The sequence below is a fragment of the Spermophilus citellus genome (assembly GCF_964194105.1).
Source record: "Spermophilus citellus genome assembly, chromosome: 2".
Lineage (NCBI taxonomy): Eukaryota > Metazoa > Chordata > Mammalia > Rodentia > Sciuridae > Spermophilus > Spermophilus citellus.
The window spans coordinates 78,452,812-78,476,325 of NC_138183.1; the positions used below are offsets into that span (position 1 = coordinate 78,452,812).

Consider the following 23,514-nt stretch of genomic DNA (forward strand, 5'->3'; position numbering starts at 1 on the left):
TCAATTGAAAGTATCACCAACAGATTAGACCACTTGGAAGACACTACCTCAGACAATGAACACAAAATATATAATCTTGAAAAAAATGTAGACCACACAATGAAAATGGTAAGAAACCATGAGCAGAACATTCAAGAAATATGAGATAGCATAAAAAGACCAAATTTAAAAGTTGTTGGGATAGAGGAAGGCGTAGAGTTCCAAACCAAAGGAATGAACAATCTATTCAATGAAATAATGTCAGAAAACTTTACAAGCATGAAGAATGAATTGGAAAACCAAATTCAAGAAGCTTACAGGATGCCAAATGTACAAAATCACAACAAATCCATACCAAGTGACATTATAATGAAAATGCCTAACATAAAGAATAAGGAGAGAATATTAAAAGCCATGAGAAATAGAAATCAGATTACATATAGGGGGAAACCAATTAGGTTATGTGCAGATTTTTCAACCCAGACCCTGAAAGGTAGAATATCCTGGAACAAAATATACCAAGCCTTGAAGAAAATGAATGCCAGCCAAGAATTTTGTATCCAGCAAAATTAAGCTTTAGATTTGTTCATGAAATAAAAACCTTCCATGATAAACAAAAGTTAAAAGAATTTACAGCTAACAAACCTACACTACAGAACATCCTTGGCAAAATATTCTATAAAGAGGAAATGAAAACAACAATGAAAATCTGCAGAGGGAGATATTACACTAAAGGAAAAACTAATCAAAGGAGAAAGCAAGTCAAGATAAATAACAAAAATAAACAAAAATGGCTGGGAATACAAATCATGTCTCAATAATAACCCTGAATGTTAATGGCCTAAAGGTACACTTCAAAAGACTTGGGCTAGCTGATTGGACCAAAAAAAAAAAAGACCCAACAATATGCTGCCTCCAAAAGACTCATCTCATAGGAAAAGACATCACAGACAGACGGTGAAAGATTGGGAAAAATCATATCACTCACATGGACTGCAGAGCAAACAGGGGTTTTCATCCTCATATCAAATAAAGTAGACTTTAAGCTAAAGTTAAGCAAAAGGGATAAAGAAGGACATTTCATACCGCTCATGGGAAACATACACCAACAAAACATAACAATTATATATGTCCCAAACAATGGAGCAGCTATGTTCATCAAACAAACTCTTCTCAAGTTCAAGAGTCGAATTGACCACAATACAATAATTCAGGGTAACTTCACACCTCTTTCACGACTGGGATAGATCTTCCAAACAAAAGCTGAACAAAGAAACCATAGAACTCAATAATACAATCAACAATCTAGACTTAACTGACATAAGTAGAATATTTCATCCTTCAACAGGCAAATACACTTTCTTCTCAGCAGCACATGGATCCTTCTCTAAAATAGACCATATATTATGCCACAAAGCAACTCTTAACAAATATAAAAAAGTAGAGATACTAGCCTGCATTCTATAAGATCATACTGGAATGAGCTTAGAAATCAATGATAAAATAAAAAAATAAAAACTACTCCAACACCTGGAGACTAAATAAGATGCTACTGAATGAACAATGGGTTGCAAAAAACATCAAGGATGAGATTAAAAAATTCTTAGAGGTAAATGAGAACACTGATACAACATATCAAAATCTCTGGGACACTATGAAGGTAGTACTAAGAGGAAAGCTCATTGCATGGGGTTCATTCTTTTTTTTTAATTTTTAATATTTATTTTTTAGTTTTCGGCGGACACAACATCTTTGTTTGTATGTGGTGCTGAGGATCGAACCCAGGCCGCACGCATGCCAGGCAAGTGAGCTACTGCTTGAGCCACATCCCCAGTCCCAGAGTTCATTCTTTAAAAGAAGAAAAAGTCAACAAATAATTGACCTAACATTACATCTAAAAGCCCTAGAAAAAAGAAAAAATCAACACCAAAAACATTAGAAGACAGAAAATAATTAAAATCAGAGCTGAAATCAATGAAATTGAAACAATTGAAAAAAATTGACAAAACAAATGTTGTTTGAAAAAATAAATAAAATTGACAAACCCTTAGTCATGCTAACAAAGAGAAGGAGAGAGAAAACTCAAATTACTAACAAATATGATGAAAAAGGAAGTATCACAACAGACACTATCGAAATACAGAAGATAATTAGAAATTATTTTGACAACTGTACTCCAAAAAATTAGAGAATATGGAAGGCATCAACTAATTTCTAGAATCATATGATTTTCCCAGATGGAATCAAGATGATATACACAATTTAAACAAATCAATTTAAACAATGAAATAGAAGACACCATCAGAAGCCTACCAACCAAGAAAAGCCCAGGACTGATGGATACACAGCTGAGTTCTACAAGACCTATAAAGAAGAACTAATACCTATACTCTTCAAATTATTTCATGAAATAGGAAAAGAGGGGTCACTTCCAAACTCATTCTATGAGGCCAATATCACTCCGATTCCAAAATCAGGCAAAGACACATCAAAGAAAGAAAACTTCAGACCAATATCTCTAGTGAACATAGATGCAAAAATCCTCAACAAAATTCTGGTAAATCAAATACACAAACATATCAAAAATATAGAACACCACAATCAAGTGGGGTTCATCCCAGATGCAAGGTTGGTTCAACATACGGAAATCAATAAATACAATTAATTACATCAATAGGTATATATTGTTTATATTGGAATCTGTTAACATTGTCCTACCCCTCAGATAAGAATCCTATGATAATCTCAATAGATGCAGAAAAAGCATTCAACAAAATACAGCACCGCTTCATATTCAAAACACTAGAAAAACTAGGGATAACAGAAACATATCTTAACATCATAAAAACTATCTCTGCTAAGCCCTAGGCCAACATCATTCTAAATGGAGAAAAATTAAAGCATTCCCTCTAAAAACTGGGACGAGAGGGATGCCTTCTTTAACCACTTCTATTTAACATAGTCTTGAAACACTGGCCACAGCAATTAGATGAAAGAAATTAAAGGAATATGGATAGAAAAAGAAGAACTCAAATTAGCACTATTTGCTGACAATATGATTCTATACCTAGAAAACCCAAAAAATTCCACCAGAAAACTTCTAGAACTAGTAAACAAATTCAGCAAAATAGCAAGATACAAAATCAAGACCAATAAATCAAAGGCAATTCTGTCTATCAGTGACAAATCCTCTGACAAGGAAATGAGGAAAACTACCACATTTACAATACTGTCAAAAAATAAAATAAAATACTTGGGAGTCAATCTAATGAAAGAGGTGAAAGACCTCTGCAGTGAAAACTACAGAACATTGAAGAAAAAAATTTAAAAATACCTTGGAAGATGGAAAGACCTACCTTGTTCTTGGATAGGCAGAATTAATATTGTCAAAATGACCACACTATCAAAAGCACTATACAAATTTAATGCAATTCCAATCAAAATTCCAATGACATTCCTCATATAAATAGAAAAAGCAATCACAAAATTCATCTGAAAAAACTAGAGACCCAAAATAGCTAAAGCAATCCTTAGCAAAAAGAGTGAAGCAAGTGGCATCACTATACCAGACATATGCATATACAACAGAGCAATAGTCACAAAAACAGCATGGTATTGGCACAAAAATCAACCTGTAGACCAATGGTACAGAATAGAGGACACAGAGACTAACCCACAAAATTATAATTATCTTATATGAGACAAAGGTGCCAAAAACATATACTGGAGAAAAGATAGCTCTTCAACAAATGGTGCTGAGGAAACTGGAAATCCATATGCAACAAAATGAAATTAAACCCCTATCTCCCATCATGCACAAAACTCAACTCAAAGTGGATCAAGGACCTAGGAATTGAATCAGAGACACTGTGCCTATTAGAAGAAAAAGTAGGCCCAAATCTCCATCATGTCAGATTAGGCCCCAACTTCCTTAATAAGATTCCTATAGTGCAATAATTAAAATCAAGAGTTAATAAATGGGATGAATTCAAACTGAAAAGCTGCTTCTCAGCAAAAGAAACAATCAGTGAGGTGAACAGAGAGACTACATCTTGGGAGCAAATTTTTACCACTTGCACATCACATTGAGCACTAATCTCTAGGATATATAAAGCACTCAAAAACCTTAACACCAAATCAAAAAATAACCCAATCAATAAATGGACCAAGGAACTGAACAGACACCTCTCAGAAGATGATATACAATCAATCAGCAAATTTATTAAAAAATGTTCAACATCTCTAGCAATCAGAGAAATGCAAATCAAAACTACTCTAAGGTTTCATCTTATTCCAGTCAGAATGGCAGCTATTATGAAGACAAACAACAATGAGTGTTGGTGAGGATGTGGGGCAAAATGCACACTCATACATTGTTGGTGGGACTGCAAAATGGTGCAGACAATATGGAAAGCAGTATGGAGATTCCTTGGAAAGCTGGGAATGTACCACCATTTGACCCAGCTATCCCAATCCTCGGTCTATACCAAGAGAACTTAAAAACAGCATTACTACAGGGACTCAGCCACATCAATGTTTATAGCAGCACAATTCACAATAGCTAAACTATGGAAACAACCTAGATGCCCTTCAGTCAATGAATGGATTAAAAAATGTGGCATATATACACAATTAAATATTACTCAGCAATAAAAGAGAATAAAATTATAGCAGTTGCAGTAAAAGGATGGAGTTGGAGAATATAATGCAAAGTAAAGTTAGTCAATCCCAAAAAAACAAATGCCAAATGTTTTCTCTGATATAAGGAGGCTGATTCATAATGGGGCTGGGAGGGGGAGCATGGGAGGAATAGACGAACTCCAGATAGGGCAAAGGGGTGGGAAGGGAAGGGAAGGGGCATGGGAGTAAAAAAGAAGATGGTGGAATGAGATGGACATCACTACCCTAAGTACATGTATGAAGACACAAATGGTTTGAATATACTTTGTATACAACCAGAGATATGAAAAATTGTGATCTATATGTGTAATATAAATTAGAATAACAAAAAAAAAAAGAAATAATAGACTGAACTGGGTACAGTGGCACCTGCCTGTATTCCCACCAAGTAGGGAGGCTGAGGCAGGAGGATTGCAAATTTGAGGCAATTTAGTATCACTCATCTCAAAATAAAAATTAAAAAGGGCTCAGGATGTGTTTCAGTGGTACAGCACCCCTGTGTTCATTTCCAGTGCCAAAATAAATAAATAAATAGCCAGTACAAATTCTGACAATTTTAAATCATACTATTGGACTGGGTAAGAATTTCAAAACTCTACTGGAAAATTGATAGATTCATAAGACTGCTAACCAAATATTAAACTAAGTTAAAATTTATTATATGGGACTGAATTAACTGAGCAAAATTATAATTTTTATGCCTTCTCATTTGAAACATTGCTGGTTCTTTGATATCTTGTTTCTCAGAGTTAAGGAATCCTTTTTTCTCTCTCTCTTAATCCATGTATAATTTATAGCAATGTGATAAAATATACTTTGTAAACAAAAATGGAACATTTATTTTTTTCTCTCTACTTGATCGCTCCAGAATTTGAAAACTCCCATTAAATATTCTTATCTTTGAGATAGGTATTTGGATAACACAATAAAAATCTGTTCTTACATAATTGGGCAAGTCCTTGGCCTGATTTCCTACCAAAGAGAGGTTTTAAATGTAAATATTTCTCATTATCAGATAGTTTTAAAAGATTAAGTTTGACCAATACAAAGTCAATAACACCCCTTGGATATTATCAAGGCTCTGATTTAAATGTCACATTTTAAAACATAGATGGAATTACTTTTCTTGATGCATTACTATAAATAATCAGTCCAAGTTCAATGAATCAAATAAATTAACTTATTATTTTTGATAAAGATGGGAGGAGGGGCTGTCACTGTGGCTCAGTGGCAGAGTGCTTTCCTTGCATGTGTGAGGCACTGGGTTTGGACCTCAGCACCATATAAAACAAACAAATAAAGGCATGTTGTCCATCTACAACTACAAAAAAAAAAAAAAGATAGAAAGGAAAGTAGAAAATTCGTGTTTCCATTATCAAATTCTAGTCCTGTTTATGTATTTATTTTGCCACTTGGTGAATAAACTGGATTGAATCTTACTTTTTTTTTCTGATTTCACAAAAACAAACACTCTTTTTCCCAAGCCCTGCAAACTGAAACTAGATGACTTTAAACCTAAAAAAACAAAAATTACTACAGATGTTCCTTGGTTTATGTTGAAGTTAGTTCCTGATTAGTCTGTCCATCATAAGATGAAAATATAATTTTAAAATGTTACCAATATTTTTTGATAGATGGATGGTACTGGAGATTGAACTCGGGGGCACTCCAACACTGAGCCACATCCCCAGCCCTATTTTGTATTTTATTTACAGACAGGGTCTCACTGAGTTGCTTAGTCTCTCATTTTTGCTGAGGCTGGTTTGAACTCTGATCCTCCTATCTAAGCCTCAGCCACTGTACAGGTGTGCCACCATGCCCAGCAAAAGGTTACCAATTTTCCCCAAAATTGTGAACTAATATCAAGTTGGTGCATGAATGAGCAGTGAGAGAGACTTATTTGGGGCTCTGAATAGAAGGGGCAGATAAACTCCCAAATCAACTTCTCAACCTTTGAGAGTCAGGAGCTTATAGATAAGAGGAAAGAGATAGACTAATGAGGGGAGCATATTTATGGTTTATTATAATGAAGTTAGAGGTTGTCTGGAGGTCAATGTGGCAGCCATCAACCGGTTTGGGCCAGCCCTTTTGAAGAGGAACTTCTGGCCTTCAGGCATCCTGTCCTCAAAGACAAGCAAGATTAGGGCAGGGTGAAAATTCTATTAGGATTTCCAGTTTTCCCAACACCATTTGTTGAAGATGCTATCCTTCCTCCATTGCATGGAAATCCATATGCAACAAAATAAAACTGAATCCCTTTCTCTCACCATGCACAAAAGTTAACTCAAAATGGATCAAGGAGCTTGATATCAAATCAGAGACTCTGCGTCTGATAGAAGAAAAAGTTGGCTCCGATCTACATATTGTGGGGTCGGGCTCCAAATTCCTTAATAGGACACCCATAGCACAAGAGTTAATAACAAGAATCAACAAATGGGACTTACTTAAACTGAAAAGTTTTTTCTCAGCAAGAGAAACAATAAGAGAGGTAAATAGGGAGCCTACATCCTGGGAACAAATTTTTACTCCTCACACTTCAGATAGAGCCCTAATATCCAGAGTATACAAAGAACTCAAAAAATTAGACAATAAGATAACAAATAACCCAATCAACAAATGGGCCAAGGACCTGAACAGACACTTCTCAGAGGAGGACATACAATCAATCAACAAGTACATGAAAAAATGCTCACCATCGCTAGCAGTCAGAGAAATGCAAATCAAAACCACCCTAAGATACCATCTCACTCCAGTAAGATTGGCAGCCACTATGAAGTCAAACAACAACAAGTGCTGGCGAGGATGTGGAGAAAAGGGTACACTTGTACATTGCTGGTGGGACTGCAAATTGGTGCGGCCAATTTGGAAAGCAGTTTGGAGATTCCTGGGAAAGCTGGCAATGGAACCACCATTTGACCCTGCTATTGCCCTTCTCGGACTATTCCCTGAAGACCTTAAAAGAGCATGCTACAGGGATACTGCCACATCGATGTTCATAGCAGCACAATTCACAATTGCTAGACTGTGGAACCAACCCAGATGCCACTCAGTAGATGAATGGATAAAAAAAATGTGGCATCTATACACAATGGAGTACTATGCAGCAATAAAAAATGACAAAATCATAGAATTTGCAGGGAAATGGATAGCACTAGAGCAGATTATGCTTAGTGAAGCTAGCCAATCCCTAAAAAACAAATACCAAATGTCTTCTTTGATATAATGAGAGCAACTATGAACAGAGCAGGGAGGAAGAGCAGGAAGAAAAGATTAACATTACACAGAGACATGAGATGGGAGGGAAAGGGAGAGAAAAGGGAAATTGCATGGAAATGAAGGGAGACCCTCATTGCTATACAAAATTACATATAAGAGGTTGTGAGGGGAATGTGAAAATAAACAAGGAGAGAAATGAATTACAGTAGATGGGGTAGAGAGAGAAGATGGGAGGGGAGGGGAGGGGGGATAGTAGGGGATAGGAAAGGTAGCAGAATACAACAATTACTAATAGGGCATTATGTAAAATTGTGGATGTGTAACTGACGTGATTCTGCAATCTGCATTTGGGGTAAAATTGGGGGTTCATAACCCACTCCAATCTAATGTATGAAATATGATATGTCAAGAGTTTTGTAATGTTGTGAACAACCAATAAAAAAATAAAATTAAAAAAAAAGAAAATTCTATTAGGCCAGTAGAAGATCAGAGAGGGGAAACAAATATAGATTTAATACATCTAACCTAGTGAACATTATAGCTTAGTCTTGCCAACCTTAAATGTGCTCAGAGCACTTCTATTCTATAGTTAGGGAAAGTCATCTAACCCAAAGCCCATTTTATAGCAAAGTGTTGAATACATCCTATAATTATTGGATATAGTATACTATAGGGTATAGTATCCATTGTTCACCCTGGAGATCACCTTGCTGTGATCACATGATCACTCTTATGATCAAGTGGCTCATTGCCACCACTCAGAACCACCAGAGTATATTGTACCACATATCACTAGTCCAGAAAATATGTAAGGTCAAAATTTGAAGTAAGGTTTCTACTGGATGCATATAGCTTTTTCAACACTGTAAAACTAAAAATCATAAGTGAAACCATTGGTAAGTTGGGGACCTTGTTGGCTGTGGTGGCACTTACCTGTAGTCTGAGCTTCTCAGGAGACTGAGGCTGGAGGATGGCTTGAGCACTGGAATTAGAGAACCACCATGTGGATAATCTAGTGAGATGCTGTCTCAAGAAGATTTAAAAAGAAGAAAGAAAGAAAGAAAGAAAGAAAGAAAGAAAGAAAGAAAGAAAGAAAGAAAGAAAGAAAAGGAAAAGGAAGAAGAGGAGGAGGAGAGAAGAAAAGAAAGAAAAGAAGCAGTTGGGGACCATCTGTACAACAGATCATGCAGGTACAACTTTCATGTGTCACTCAAAGAGTTCACCAGATATCTAATGACATAACCAGACATTCAAACAGCAAACCAGGAAAATCCATCAGATTGCAACTGTCATCTTCATTCTAAGATGAAGACTCTTGAGGAACCTTCAAACTTATCCAGAACTCTTCTTTTTTTTTCAATCCAAATTTATTTATTTATTTATTTTTATTGGTTGTTCAAAACATTACAAAGCTCTTGACATATCATATTTCATACATTAGATTCAAGTGGGTTATGAACTCCCATTTTTACCCCAAATACAGATTGCAGAATCACATGGGTTACACATCCACATTTTTACATAATGCTATATTAGTAACTGTTGTATTCTGCTACCTTTCCTATCCTCTCAGAACTCTTCTTAACTAGCTGCTCTTTGGACTAAAAAGAGTAAGGTTATAATTTGTTCCAAATACTAACTTTTGTTTTTCTCTTATTTTCATGGATTAACAATTTGAATTCTCTTCAATACAATAATACCCCAAAATAGAAGTTACTAATGCCTTAACAGTTTAACAAGAAGAAATTTGTGCTTAACAGTTTAACAAGAAGAAATTTGTGCTTTTATTGATAAAGATGCTGTTACTCTGTTGATAAATTGAAATTATTGCCACAAATTTTGCATTGGACAAAAAACAAACCTAACTTCCACCAATCACATGTGTTTTCATGACGAGGGCTACTCCAACAAAGAAAAACAAAGTGGACAAATACTAATTTTTCACCAAACACTGCCTTTTCCATTGATTTATTCAATTGGTTAAATCTTGGCTCCTGGAAATCTTTACTCAGAGAAATTTTTCCTTCTTGACTTTTATTTCCCTTAGAGTTATTGTGATTTTTACCCCCACCCCTGTATGTTTGTATTCTATCAAGAATTTTAAAGGCTTTACAGCAGCCACTTGGGCTTGAAATAATTGCCACCAGGATCAGACAACTCCTGGGAACCAACACTGGTTATGTAATTGTTAAAGGTGGGCCTTGTAGCTCTGAGCTCCAGGGTACCTATTAATGATGATAACAGCATCTATCTGAATTTCTGTTTCAATGACTAAATCAGTAGTGGTAATTGAAAGTAATGCTGTACCCTGGGTTTGCTCTTGTAACCTATTGAGAGGATGACCCACAGGTGGGAATTGTTAAAGCAAAATTAAACTGATGACTGTGCTTGAAAACTCCTGAAAGAGCAAAACCAATGAAGCCTCAAAAATAGCCTTAACTTTGCTTAAACTGCAAGCATAAGTGGAACTTAACTTGGGTTATTTCTGGTTACTGCTTGCATTGGGCAAAAACCAAACTTAACTTCAACCAATCACGTATGATTATATGACTAGGGCTATTTCAACAAAGAAAAGCAAAGACAGCAATTCTGTAACTATAGCCAATCAAATTATTTATTTTGCTTCTGCTTTGACCCCATAAATACTTGTCCCTGGCAATTTGTCATGAAAATTTTGCTTGGGTTGAGATAAAACACATCACTTTCCCATTGAAATTAGTGGGAATTTTATTTCATGGAATGGCTTCTCAGAGCATCAGGGTTTACAGAAATAAGTTGAAGCCTGCAAGTGAAGAAAAGAATGGGGATTTAAACAAGAAGACTTGTCCTGGTATGTGATATGTTCTATTCACATCTAGTGCTGAAATCCTTTGTGAAGGGAGAAAAGAGAAGGACTGTGTAACCCTGAACTTGTCATTGAGATTGCTGTTCCTCCTACCTTGTTCATGCTCTAGTCCTTCTCCATTTTTCATACTGCCTTTCCCTGTTGACTGATCTCCAAATGTGAGGGCCCCAGGCAATGGCAACTAACTTGCTCTATAGGGAAAAGAACATCTTTTTCTTTTTTTTGGTATTGCAAAATGTATAGCATTTATTCACATACAGACAAAAAGGCACAAATTCTACTAAATAGTTCAACAAAAAATACAGCTGTCCTCAACTAGTTTTATAAATACTTTCAAAAAGGGGGGTAGAAATAAATACAGGGAGGTCAGGCCCAGCAACCTGCGGAGTGACAGAGCTGCCCCATGCGCCTGCAGGGTAGGCGGACCTGCGACCCACCAGCAGAAAAGGTCCAGCGGCCTGCTGAGGGGCAGGCCCGCCACCTCCCCCGTGCCTGGAAGGTAGGTGGATCTGTGACCACTGGCAGATCAGGCCCAGCGGCCTGCTGAGGGGAGGAGCCGCCCCCTCCCCCCGCACCTGCAAGGTAGGCGGACCTGTGACCCACTGGCAGGTCAGGCCCAGCAACCTGCAGAGTGACAGTGCTGCCCCATGTGCCTACAGGGTAGGCAGACCTGCGACTGACCGGCAGAGCAGACCTAGCGGCCCGCCAGTGTGGTAGACAGATCACCCCAATTGGAGGAGGATCACAGCCACTACCTGCCCTGCAAGGGAGATTTTTCAACAATATAAGAGCAATATAAATAAATAGAGGGAAAATTTCAAAAACACAACAGTTTCACCAAGCAGAAAGAAACGCGAGCAGTATGAAAAGACAAGGAAAGAAAGGACCACAAGCAATGCAGGTCAACTCAACTTTAGAAGAGGTAATAGCTGCAACAGATGGAATGTCAGATAAAGAGTTCAGGATATACATGCTTCAGATGATCTGGAGTCTCAAGGAAGACATGAGACAGCAAAATCAGACAATGAAAGATCACTTTGACAAGGAACTACATAAACAAATCCAGGAAGCAAAAGATCAATTACACAGGGAGATAGAGGTAATAAAAAACAAACAAATAGAAATCCTAGAAATGCAGGAAACAATAAACCAACTTAAAAACTCAATTGAGAATACTATCAGCAGAGTAGATCACTTAGAAGACAGAACATCAGATAATGAAGACAAAGTATTTCAACTTGAAAAGAACATAGACAGCTCAGCAAGACTGCTAAGAAACCATGAGCAGAACATCCAAGAAATATGGGATAACATTAAAAGACCAAACTTAAGAGTCACTGTGATACAGGAAGGCACAGAGCTCCAAACCAAAGGAATAAACAATATATTCAATGAAATAATACGAGAAAACTTCCCAGACTTGAAGAATGAGACAGAATCCCAAATCCTAGAAGCCTACAGGACGCCGAATGTGCAAAATCATAAGAGATCCACACCTAGACACATTATAATGAAGATGCCCAACATACAGAATAAGGAGAGAATTTTAAAAGCTACAAGAGAAAGGAAGCAGATTACATTTAGGGGTAAACCAATCAGGATAACAGCTGATCTACCAACACAGACTCTGAAAGCTAGAAGATCCTGGAATAACATATTTCAAACACTGAAAGAAAATGGGTTCCAACCAAGAATTGTGTATCCAGCGAAATTAAGCTTCAGGATGGAAGATGAAATTAAAACCTTCCACGATAAACAAAAGTTAAAAGAATTTGCAGCTAGAAAACCATCTCTCCAAAAAATCCTCAGCAAAACATTACAGGAAGAGGAAATGGAAAATAACAATGAAAACCAACAGTGGGAGGTAGGACAGTAAAGGGGGGAAAGTAATCAAAGAGGAAAACAAATCAGGTTTAGTAACATTAATAAACAAATATGGGTGGAAGAACAAACCATATCTGAATAATAACCCTAAATTTTAATGGCTTAAACTCACCAATTAAGAGACACAGGCTAGTTGAATGGATCACAAAACAAGACCCAACAATATTCTGCCTACAGGAGACGCATTTGATAGGAAAAGATATACATAGACTGAAGGTGAAAGGTTGGGAAAAATCATATCACTCATATGGACTGTGGAAACAAGCAGGAGTGTCCATACTCATATCTAATAAAATAGCTTTCAAGCCAAAGTTAATCAAAAGGGATAAAGAGGGACACTACATACTGCTCAAGGAAACCATACACCAACAAGACATAACAATCATAAATATATATGCCCCAAACAATGGAGCAGCTATGTTCATCAAGCAAACTCTTCTCAAGTTCAAGAGTCTAATAGACCACCAGACAATAATCATGGGAGACTTCAACACACCTCTCTCACCACTGGACAGATCTTCCAAACAAAAGTTAAATAAGGAAACTATAGAACTCAATAACACAATTAATAACCTAGACTTAACTGACATATATAGAATATACCACCCAACATCAAGCAGTTACACTTTTTTCTCAGCAGCACATGGATCCTTCTCAAAAATAGATCATATATTATGTCACAGGGCAACTCTTAGACAATAGAAAGGAGTAGAGATAATACCATGCATCTTATCTGATCATAATGGAATGAAACTGAAAATCAACGATAAAAGATAAAAGAAGGAAGGAAAAATCATGCATCACTTGGAGAATGAACAATAGGTTACTGAATGATCAATGGTTTATAGAAGACATCAAGGAGGAAATTAAAAACTTCTTAGAGTTAAATGAAAACACAGACACAACATATCAGAATCTATGGGACACATTGAAAGCAGTTCTAAGAGGAAAATTCATTGCTTGGAGTTCATTCCTTAAAAAAAGAAAAAAACAACAAATAAATGATCTCATACTTCATCTCAAAATCCTAGAAAAAGAAGAGCAAAACAACAGCAAAAGAAGTAGAAGGCAAGAAATAATTAAAATCAGAGCTGAAATTAATGAAATCGAAACAAAAGAAACAATTGATAAAATTGATAAAACTAAAAGCTGGTTCTTTGAAAAAATAAATAAGATTGACAGACCCTTAGCCATGCTAACGAAGACAAGAAGAGAGAGAACTCAAATTACTAGCATACGGGATGAAAAAGGCAATATCACAACAGACACTTCAGAAATACAGAAGATAACCAGAAATTATTTTGAATCCTTATACTCCAATAAAATAGAAGATAGTGAAGGCATCGATAAATTTCTTAAGTCATATGATCTGCCCAGATTGAGACAGGAGGATATAGACAACCTAAACAGACCAATTACAATAGAGGAAATAGAAGAAACCATCAAAAGACTACCAACTAAGAAAAGCCCAGGACCGGATGGGTATACAGCAGAGTTTTACAAAACCTTTAAAGAGGAACTAACACCAATACTTTTCAAGCTATTTCAGGAAATAGAAAAAGAGGGAGAACTTCCAAATACATTCTATGAGGCCAACATCACCCTGATTCCTAAACCAGACAAAGACACTTCAAAGAAAGAAAACTACAGACCAATATCTATAATGAACCTAGATGCAAAAATCCTCAATAAAATTCTGGCGAATCGGATTCAAAAACATATCAAAAAAATTGTACACCATGATCAAGTAGGATTCATCCCTGGGATGCAAGGCTGGTTCAATATACGGAAATCAATAAATGTTATTCACCACATCAATAGACTTAAAAATAAGAACCATATGATCATCTTGATAGATGCAGAAAAAGCATTTGACAAAGTACAGCATCCCTTTATGTTCAAAACTCTAGAAAAATTAGGGATAACAGGATCATACCTCAACATTGTAAAAGCAATCTATGATAAGCCACAGGCCAGCATCATTCTGAATGGAGAAAAATTGAAGGCATTCCCTCTAAAATCTGGAACAAGACAGGGATGCCCTCTCTCACCACTTCTGTTCAACATAGTTCTCGAAACACTGGCCACAGCAATTAGACAGACGAAAGAAATTAAAGGCATAAAAATAGGAAAAGAAGAACTTAAATTATCACTATTTGCAGAGGACATGATTCTATACCTAGAAGACCCAAAAGGGTCTACAAAGAAACTATTAGAGCTAATAAATGAATTCAGCAAAGTGGCAGGATATAAAATCAACACGCATAAATCAAAGGCATTTCTGTATATCAGCAACAAATCTTCTGAAACGGAAATGAGGACAACTACTCCATTCACAATATCCCCCCAAATAATAAAATACTTGGGAATCAACCTAACAAAAGAGGTGAAAGGCTTATACAATGAAAACTACAGAACCCTAAAGAGAGATATAGAAGAAGACCTTAAAAGATGGAAAAATATACCCTGTTCATGGATAGGCAGAAGTAACATCATCAAAATGGTGATATTACCAAAAGTTCTCTATAAGTTCAATGCAATGCCAATCAAAATCCCAACAGCATTTCCTGTAGAAATAGATAAAACAATCATGAAATTGATATTGAATAATAAAAGACCCAGAATAGCAAAAACAATGCTAAGCAGGAAGTGTGAATCAGGCGGTATAGCGATACCAGACTTCAAACTATACTACAGAGCAATAATAACAAAAACAGCATGGTACTGGTACCTAAACAGGTGGGTGGACCAATGGTACAGAATAGAGGACACAGTAACCAATCCACAAAACTACAACTATCTTATATTTGATAAAGGGGCTAAAAGCATGCAATGGAGGAAGGATAGCATCTTCAACAAATGGTGCTGGGAAAATTGGAAATCCATTTGCATCAAAATGAAACTGAATCCCTTTCTCTCGCCATGCACAAAAGTTAACTCAAAATGGATCAAGGAGCTTGATATTAAATCAGAGACACGGCGTCTGATAGAAGAAAAAGTTGGCTATGATCTACATACTGTGGGGTCAGGCTCTAAATTCCTCAATAGGACACCCATAGCGCAAGAGTTAATAACAAGAATCAACAAATGGGACTTACTCAAACTAAAAAGTTTTTTCTCAGCAAAAGAAACAATAAGAGAGGTAAACAGGGAGCCTACATCCTGGGAACAAATCTTTACTCCACACACTTCAGATAGAGCCCTAATATCCAGAGTATACAAAGAACTCAAAAAATTAGACAATAAGATAACAAATAACCCAGTCAACAAATGGGCCAAGGACCTGAACAGACACTTTTCAGAGGAGGACATACAATCAATCAATAAGTACATGAAAAAATGCTCACCATCGCTAGCAGTCAGAGAAATGCAAATCAAAACCACCCTAAGATACCATCTCACTCCAGTAAGATTGGCAGCCATTATGAAGTCCAACAACAACAAGTGCTGGAGAGGATGTGGGGAAAAGGGTACACTTGTACACTGCTGGTGGGACTGCAAATTGGTGCAGCCAATTTGGAAAGCAGTATGGAGATTTCTTGGAAAGCTGGGAATGGAACCACCATTTGATCCAGCTATTCCCCTTCTGGGTCTATTCCCTAAAGACCTAATAAGAGCATGCTACAGGGACACTGCTACATCGATGTTCATAGCAGCACAATTCACGATAACAAGATTGTGGAACCAACCTAGATGCCCTTCAATAGATGAATGGATAAAAAAATGTGGCATTTATACACAATGGAGTATTACTCTGCATTAAGAAATGACAAAATCATAGAATTTGGAGGGAAATGGATGGCATTAGAGCAGATTATGCTAAGCGAAGCTAGCCAATCCTTAAAAAACAAATGCCAAATGACTTCTTTGATATAAGGGGAGTAACCAAGCACAGGGTAGGGAGGAAGAGCTTGAGAAGAAGATTAACATTAAACTGGGATGAGAGGTGGGAGGGAAAGGGAGAGAGAAGGGAAATTGCATGGAAATGGAAGGTAATCCTCAGGGTTATACAAAATTACATATAAGAGGAAATGAGTGGTAAGAGAAGAATAATACAAGTGGAAGAAAAGATTTACAGTAGAGGGGGTAGAGAGAGAAGAGGAGAGGGGAGGGGAGGGAAGGGGAGGGGGGATAGTAGAGAATAGGATAGACAGCAGAATACATCAGACACTAGAATGGCAATATGTAAATCAATGGAAGTGTAACTGATGTGATACAGCAATCTGTATATGGGGTAAAAATGGGAGTTCATAACCCACTTGAATCAAACTGTGAAATATGATTTATCAAGAACTATGTAATGTTTTGAACGACCAACAATAAAAAAAAAGAAATAAATACAGGATAGGGCCATTTAATATAAAAGAGTCATCTCTACATATACTTTGTTTAATTTCTGATTTTTAACTCTTCATGCACCTTTTTTTTGATTTTAGCTGAATGGACACCAAGCTAGGCACATAGTGAAAAATCCTCTGTACAAGGTTACAAATGTAATGACAAGTTTGTCCATTTCAAAATAATGAAGATTTGTACACAACACATAAAACCCTTCATTTAGATTTTGTGTTTATAACCTAACAAATGACATTCCAGGCAACTTTACAAAAGTTTAACTAGCCTACATTTTGACATAATACATTGATCATAATCAAAGATATTTCTTGGTCAGGATGCACAAGGAAAGATAAAGGAGAAAAAGAAAAGAAAAAGCAAATGGTTCCTTTCTAATAGAATGTGAGTGGGTGGGCTGGGCTGGCTGCTGCTATGGCCACTCATACAGAGCTCCCAGCGCGACATGAGACTAACCTACAAAGCTGTCGTTACTCTGTCAGAGAAACCGTGCTCTATACCATTTGCATTTCGAAGCAGGAATAAAAAGTGTGGGCTTTTTATTATTTTTGTGTTTTGTTTTTGTGTGGGGTTTTTTATTTATTTTTATATTTTTATTTATTTATTTATTTATTTATTTATTTATTTATTTATTTATTTTGGTTTAGCATAACTTGGAACATTTGAAAGCTTTTCAACCTAAATGTGGGGAAAAACAGGTAAGGCATTATTTTTGCACAAAACTAGCATTCCTAATAGTGCAAATGAATCTGATACCTCTTAAAATGGTGAGAGGTCATATACTTACTAGATTAATTTAGATTTTCTTTCTATGGCTTAACAAATTATCCCTCTATAAATCCTACTCTCACCCAGAGCTGCTGCTGCAATCAAAAGATCATAACTATATAGAGTCCAACCTTCTCCTGTGTCCAGCAAAAGGTTTTTGCTCATATTACAAAAGAAAAAAAACTTTTTAATTTTTAAATTATGCTACGAGCAAATGTACAACTTGGATTCCTAAGAACCTTCTAATATCCATAGCAAAAAGCTGATCTGGACAGCAGTCTTTCAAACTGAGTCCCATAGCTCAAAAATAGTCAATCTAAAAACCTGGGTTGTTCTTTCCCCTCCCCTGAATTAGCTACTACAATGTACTTGACAAGTCAAGACTTGGTTTGGAAACATCATACACACAATGGGGTGCATTGGATCTACTATTCAATCATCTGATAAAACTTGCATAGCAAGATGGAATTCAATAAGCCTTTTTGTTGTTGACAATCATCTGGAAGACTTGAAAGCTAACTACAGAACTCAAAGCATTATTCATTAAGCATCAGACTGTCCCTGCCACATGGAAACAGATGTGTAAATGAATCAGGAATCTCAATCCTGGTATTAACAAACTAAGGGGTAATTTAGGGAAAGCTGGGCTTGTTCCAAATGCCCATAATTCTAAATCTCATTACTATTTAAACTTTCCTTCTCATAAGTTTGATTCACAACTACATTGGATTCCAAAGAAAATTAACAGTACCTTAACACTATCCACCGTCTTAATACACACACTCAGGCGAGTGCAAAAACAGAACATTGTACTCAAATTGAATGCTAAATTATTGCTGATAACTTACTAGTTATTGCCATTTGCAATTAGAAAGTCCAAGTTACAAATGAGAGTGCAGAGCTCTGACTCCAGGAAACCTGCGCAGGGCACACCTCAGTCTCCTTCCTGTTCAGCCTCGGTCAATGATAAGAGCTTATCGCAAGTTATTGCCTTTCTATTGTTTTTAAAATATAACCTATTTCACTTTATTCTTTTTTTTCTTTTTTCTTTTTTTCCCTTTTTATTAAGGAATCCGTTCATGTTGGAAGCCCAGATCCCCAACATATGCACTAGTGGTGGGCTCTGGGAAGTACCAGTCACCAGAGTCTGAAGTTCATCACTTGAATTGAATAGCCAGGTGGCCAGGTCCTGGCAATGGCCAGGGGAAACCTAAGCTGGCCCAAGAGCCAGTGGTTAAGGAAGAGGAAGGTCAGAAGGACTGGTGAAAGTGGGACTCCAGCTGCCCTTTCTCACAGAGAACTTTCTAGGTGGCTTCACTCTCTGCCAGTCCTACATCCCACATCCACTCACAGGCTTCAGGAGCGAGGCCTCTTCAGGCGCAGCAGCTCTCCCCATCCTACAGTGACTCCAGTAATGACCTTTAATAAATTCTCTCTTCCCTGGCTCCTGGGTTACACAAGTCTCCTAGTGTCGCTCAGGATCAGAGCTGCTGCCTCTGTCTATGCAGCAGAACCGCCTCGTGTGCCACACCATTTCAAGGCTGATCACAGTCCTAGAAAACGAGCTCTGTGGGCTACAATTGGTACGAGAGGGTTTGTTTCTATAAATGTATTAATTCATTAGAGTTCTATCTGATTCTGTGTACTCAGGGAACCAGGATTTTGTGCTCTGGGAAGAATGCAGAGGGCAACAGACATCCACGAGGCGTGGGTAAGCCTTGCCCTCGTCCACACTGACTCCACTCATCCTGTGTAGTGTTTAATTCAGGTGCTAATCTACCATGTCTCAACAGTTACAATCTACTCTTCTGTCTCCTCAACAAGCTGCAAATAACACAAACTTCTCACAATGATGATTTATAAATGACTCTTGAAAAAAATTCAATCTGAATTGTAAAAATGTGTTTGTGTAGCTAAGGAATAAAGGGCTTCTGCTTGTCCCCGCCACCAGACCTCCCCAGCACATGGCGACAGGCCAGGGGTCAGGAGGCCAGGATGCTCCTCCTGATGATGTCTGTCCTCCTGCTGATGGTGCTGCTGGCATGGACACACTTCTTCTCCAAGGCCTCACTCTCTGAGTCACTCATTTCTGCATCGGGGACATACCCGTCATTCTCACTGTCAGGCTTTAATTTACTTTTTGCTCGTTTCTTGGCTGGAGCTCAGCCTAGGCCCAGGTAGGGGTAGTCTGAGTGCTGGTGGCAGGTGCCCTCGGGGGCCTCTCCCTGCTGCTGCTGCTCCCCCTTCTTGGGAATCCGGAACACACCCCCCCCCCCAGTCTCTCCCTGGGCTGGCAGGTGTTGTAGGTACTTGGACTGTGGTCTGACTACAGGTCACTCTTACTAGGGAGCCATTGCACCTGGGCACCATGTCCCTCCTGGCTCCAGGGGAGGGGGCGGCTCTCGTGTTGTCCAGATGCCTCTAGGACACATCTGTAGACCTGAGAGGCTTGTGACTCTGTTTAAAAGGTCTGTCCTTCAAGTCTCCTTTAATGAGATCACAATGAAAATGATTGTCTCTTCTTTTCCCGTGGTCTGGTGTCACCACACCGTTTTTCTGTTGTGCTGATATGAGACGTGCTTCTGCAAAGGTCTTTTCAAAACTCAGAAAGCTCTCTGGGACCCCCAGTCCCTCCCTCAGACCGCACAGCTCTGGCTGCTGGGACAGGGCCTTGCCCTCGCCCCCACTGCTGTTCTGCAACAGGTCTCGATTATGGGGCTTTTTCAGGGAATGAACCAAGGAAGTACCCATTTGTTTCCTGAAGAATGCAGTATGCCATTTCAAGTCCTCTATCTTGGGAGCGTCGGGACCCACAGAAGGACTATTAAACAGAAGCATGTGTTCCAGTGAGAAGGAGGAGCAGGAAGAAGAAGGCACACCTGAAACTCTTTCTTGCTCCAAGAGCTTAGTGTACAGACTGAACATCTGTTCCTGGACTCTGCACACAGATCGCTTGATCTTTTCCCTGCGGGTCACCATGTCAGTGAGGTTCCAAACCCTCTCCAGGTGGGTGAACAGCTGCAGCCTCCTAAACAAGACATCCTGCTCCCGCTTGGCTAGATTGTCCTCTTCCTCTTTCTTTGGGGTGATCAGAGGCTTGTTGAAGTTGACCTTCCTCTTGAGCTTCCAGTATTGGTACAGGAAGTCCACCATTTCCTCAGGCAGCCTCAGGGCTCGGGCCCTGTCTAGCAGGTTGACGAAGGTGTAGAACCCATCCTCCAGCTGCTGCAGCTTCTGCTTGCGGATGCTCACCCGGTGGGCCTCCTCCCGGTTCTGCTCCAGACTGGCAAAGGGCTCCAGCAGATTCCGGGGGGAGCACTCGGGGGCCCCGTTCTCCTGCGCGGCCCCCTCGCCAAGGCTCTCCTCAGACTTCCGGTGGGAGCTGTGTTTTGGGCAGTAGGACTTGAACTTGACTTTATCATTCTCTGCCAAGATAGTCTTCATTTCCAGGCCCCGGTCAAAAGCACAGGTCACATGGAAGGCCGCGCGGCAGTTCTTCACGGAGCACTGTATGGAGGCCCCGCACTTCTCGTTGCAGAGGCTGCACACGAGCGCCCACCGGCTGCTGGGGATGTCAGACACCTTTGTGATGGGCTCCATCTTCTCGGGGCTGCCAATGCTCACCTCAGGGATCCACAGGGCACAGCTGACATGGACCCACTTGGTTCCCCTGCGGGTGGGCTTCATAGCACCGCCCTTCTTGGGACACAGCAAACATTTTGGCTGGACTCCCAGGGCACAGGTCCGGCATAGCCAACTGCCCTCTGGCACCTTGAGGATTCCATAGCAGGCCTGGTGCACACAGATGTTGCACTTGTCGCAGAACACCATCTCGTGGCCGTCCTCACCATCGGGGGACTGGCAGACGTCACAGACCACGTCTTCATCGTACTCGATCCCGAGGCCTTCCTCGGTCTCGATGGCATGATTCATATTGTCATAGCATCGCTGCTCAAATTCCTCCAGGACCCTTTCCATGGTGAACTCACCCAGTTCAGGCATTCCCATCCCCTTGAACTCCTCATTGGTCAGCTCCAGCCACGCGGCATCCATGTCGTTCAGGTCGTATGGACACACGCTGTCGGCCAGCGTCTGGATGTCCACGTAGCCCAAGTCAGGAGGCTCAGAGCCCGAGGACACTATGGACTTCTGGGGCCTGATGAACATGAGGGATTTCTCTTCGGACACAACCCTGGCCACAGGCTGCGGGATGGTCCCCGGGCTCACAGGCACCTGGACCCCTTTCTCCCATTCCTGTCTCCAGGGATCTGCCAACACATAGTACTCGTCCGGGTTCAGCTGGTAGGAGTCATGCAACTTCATGGCGGTGATCAGTTCTGTCCTAAACACCTCTGAAGGCTTCCGGTCTTCATGTCTGGAGCAGGAACTTCTCCTGTGCTGGGATCCAGAGTTTTGGGACCCTGTAGTTGACAGGCTGCCATTGTCCTCAGAATCCTCACTGCTGCTGGGAAGGCGACCTCCTTTCATGATCTCCCCGGGAAGCAGCAGGCAGCTAATCCAACAGAGATCAATTCCCAGGATCCAGACATCATCCTCTCCTCCTCCTCTGGCCCCCGCCCCCGGCAAAGCCCAAGTGGGATAGTAACACTGCGCTCCGCGGCCGCCTCCCTCCCTCCTCGCTACGGATCGAGAACCCAATCTTTTGGCACCTTATTAATGACGTACTATATTATTTCCACTAGGCAGCGACCTTCGGCATTAAATTACTCCCGAGAACTCCCGAGCAAAGCAACAAAACCATCAAATATGGCTGAGCCTTTGGCTCGTCCTGCAGCCGCCGCCGCCGCCGCCGCTGCCGCAGGGCCGGGACGCGCACCCCGACCCACGCGCGGACACCAAGAACATCTTGATATACAGTGTTTTCTCATTTTCATGGTGCAAATATTTCCACTGTAGCTGAATTCAAGCTATTAGCATGATGTCACTGAATGGGGAGTTGGGAAGAGATGTGCCCAATCAGCTCTCACTAGCAGACTGGGGCCAGCTCCAGTTCATCACCAGCCCCAGGGTTTGATAATCAGCCTTTTAAATTTTTTTTTATTATTATTTTTTAACAGTCATTCCCTAGATGATTTCACCAAATTCCACGACTTTGAATACCATCCATATGATGATGAATCCCAAATGAGATCTTATCTGCCCCATTTGCACATATTCATAATATCCAACTGCCAACCTGATATCTTCTATGAGATGTTTAATAGGCATGTGAAATTTAATAATAACAGAGCAATAAAGCATTTTTATTGGTATGGGGGTTGAACTCAGAGCCTTCTGCATGGTATGCATATGCTCTACCACTGATCTATATCCCATCTAAAACAAATCTCATAATTTCATACTTGATTGTCTCCAAGTCTCCCCCCTCAGAAGATGACATCATCATTCACCCAGAAACTCCATTCTAAGCCCTCAGAGTCATCTTATTAATTGTGCCTTTAAAATTTGTCTAAAGTCACGATATCTCAACCACCATTCATCTAGATGAATCTGCCTATATATTTGTCTACCTCCCCTCATGTGGTGTTACTATTCCACTATCCTCATCACCATGACTTTTCCATTTCAGGTAATTTTTTGCTTAGGCTAAGAGTTGCAAATACCCTTGGAAGAACCCATTTGAATGAACATCATCCAATAGTATCAAATCACAGTTTTCTTTCCAAGATTTCACAATACTCCTATCTCAAAACTCTTGCCTTACTGTGTCTGCTGTGTGCACCAGCGTTAAACTATTATATTTCAAATTTCTAACTGAAAGACTTACC

The 23,514-nt window shown here is 39.4% G+C and overlaps 1 protein-coding gene across 1 annotated transcript; it reads right to left on the minus strand.

Moving 5' to 3' along the window:
- Positions 1 to 19,707: 19,707 nt before the first annotated feature.
- On the minus strand, positions 19,708 to 22,520 carry LOC308640906 (protein Jade-1-like; the record flags this gene model as incomplete). The annotated part of the gene is given in 4 exon segments (XM_081278898.1): positions 19,708 to 19,887; positions 19,891 to 19,998; positions 20,000 to 20,146; positions 20,150 to 22,520. Coding segments are annotated over 4 exon segments (2,499 nt in total). The 5' UTR covers positions 22,214 to 22,520.
- Positions 22,521 to 23,514: the final 994 nt, after the last annotated feature.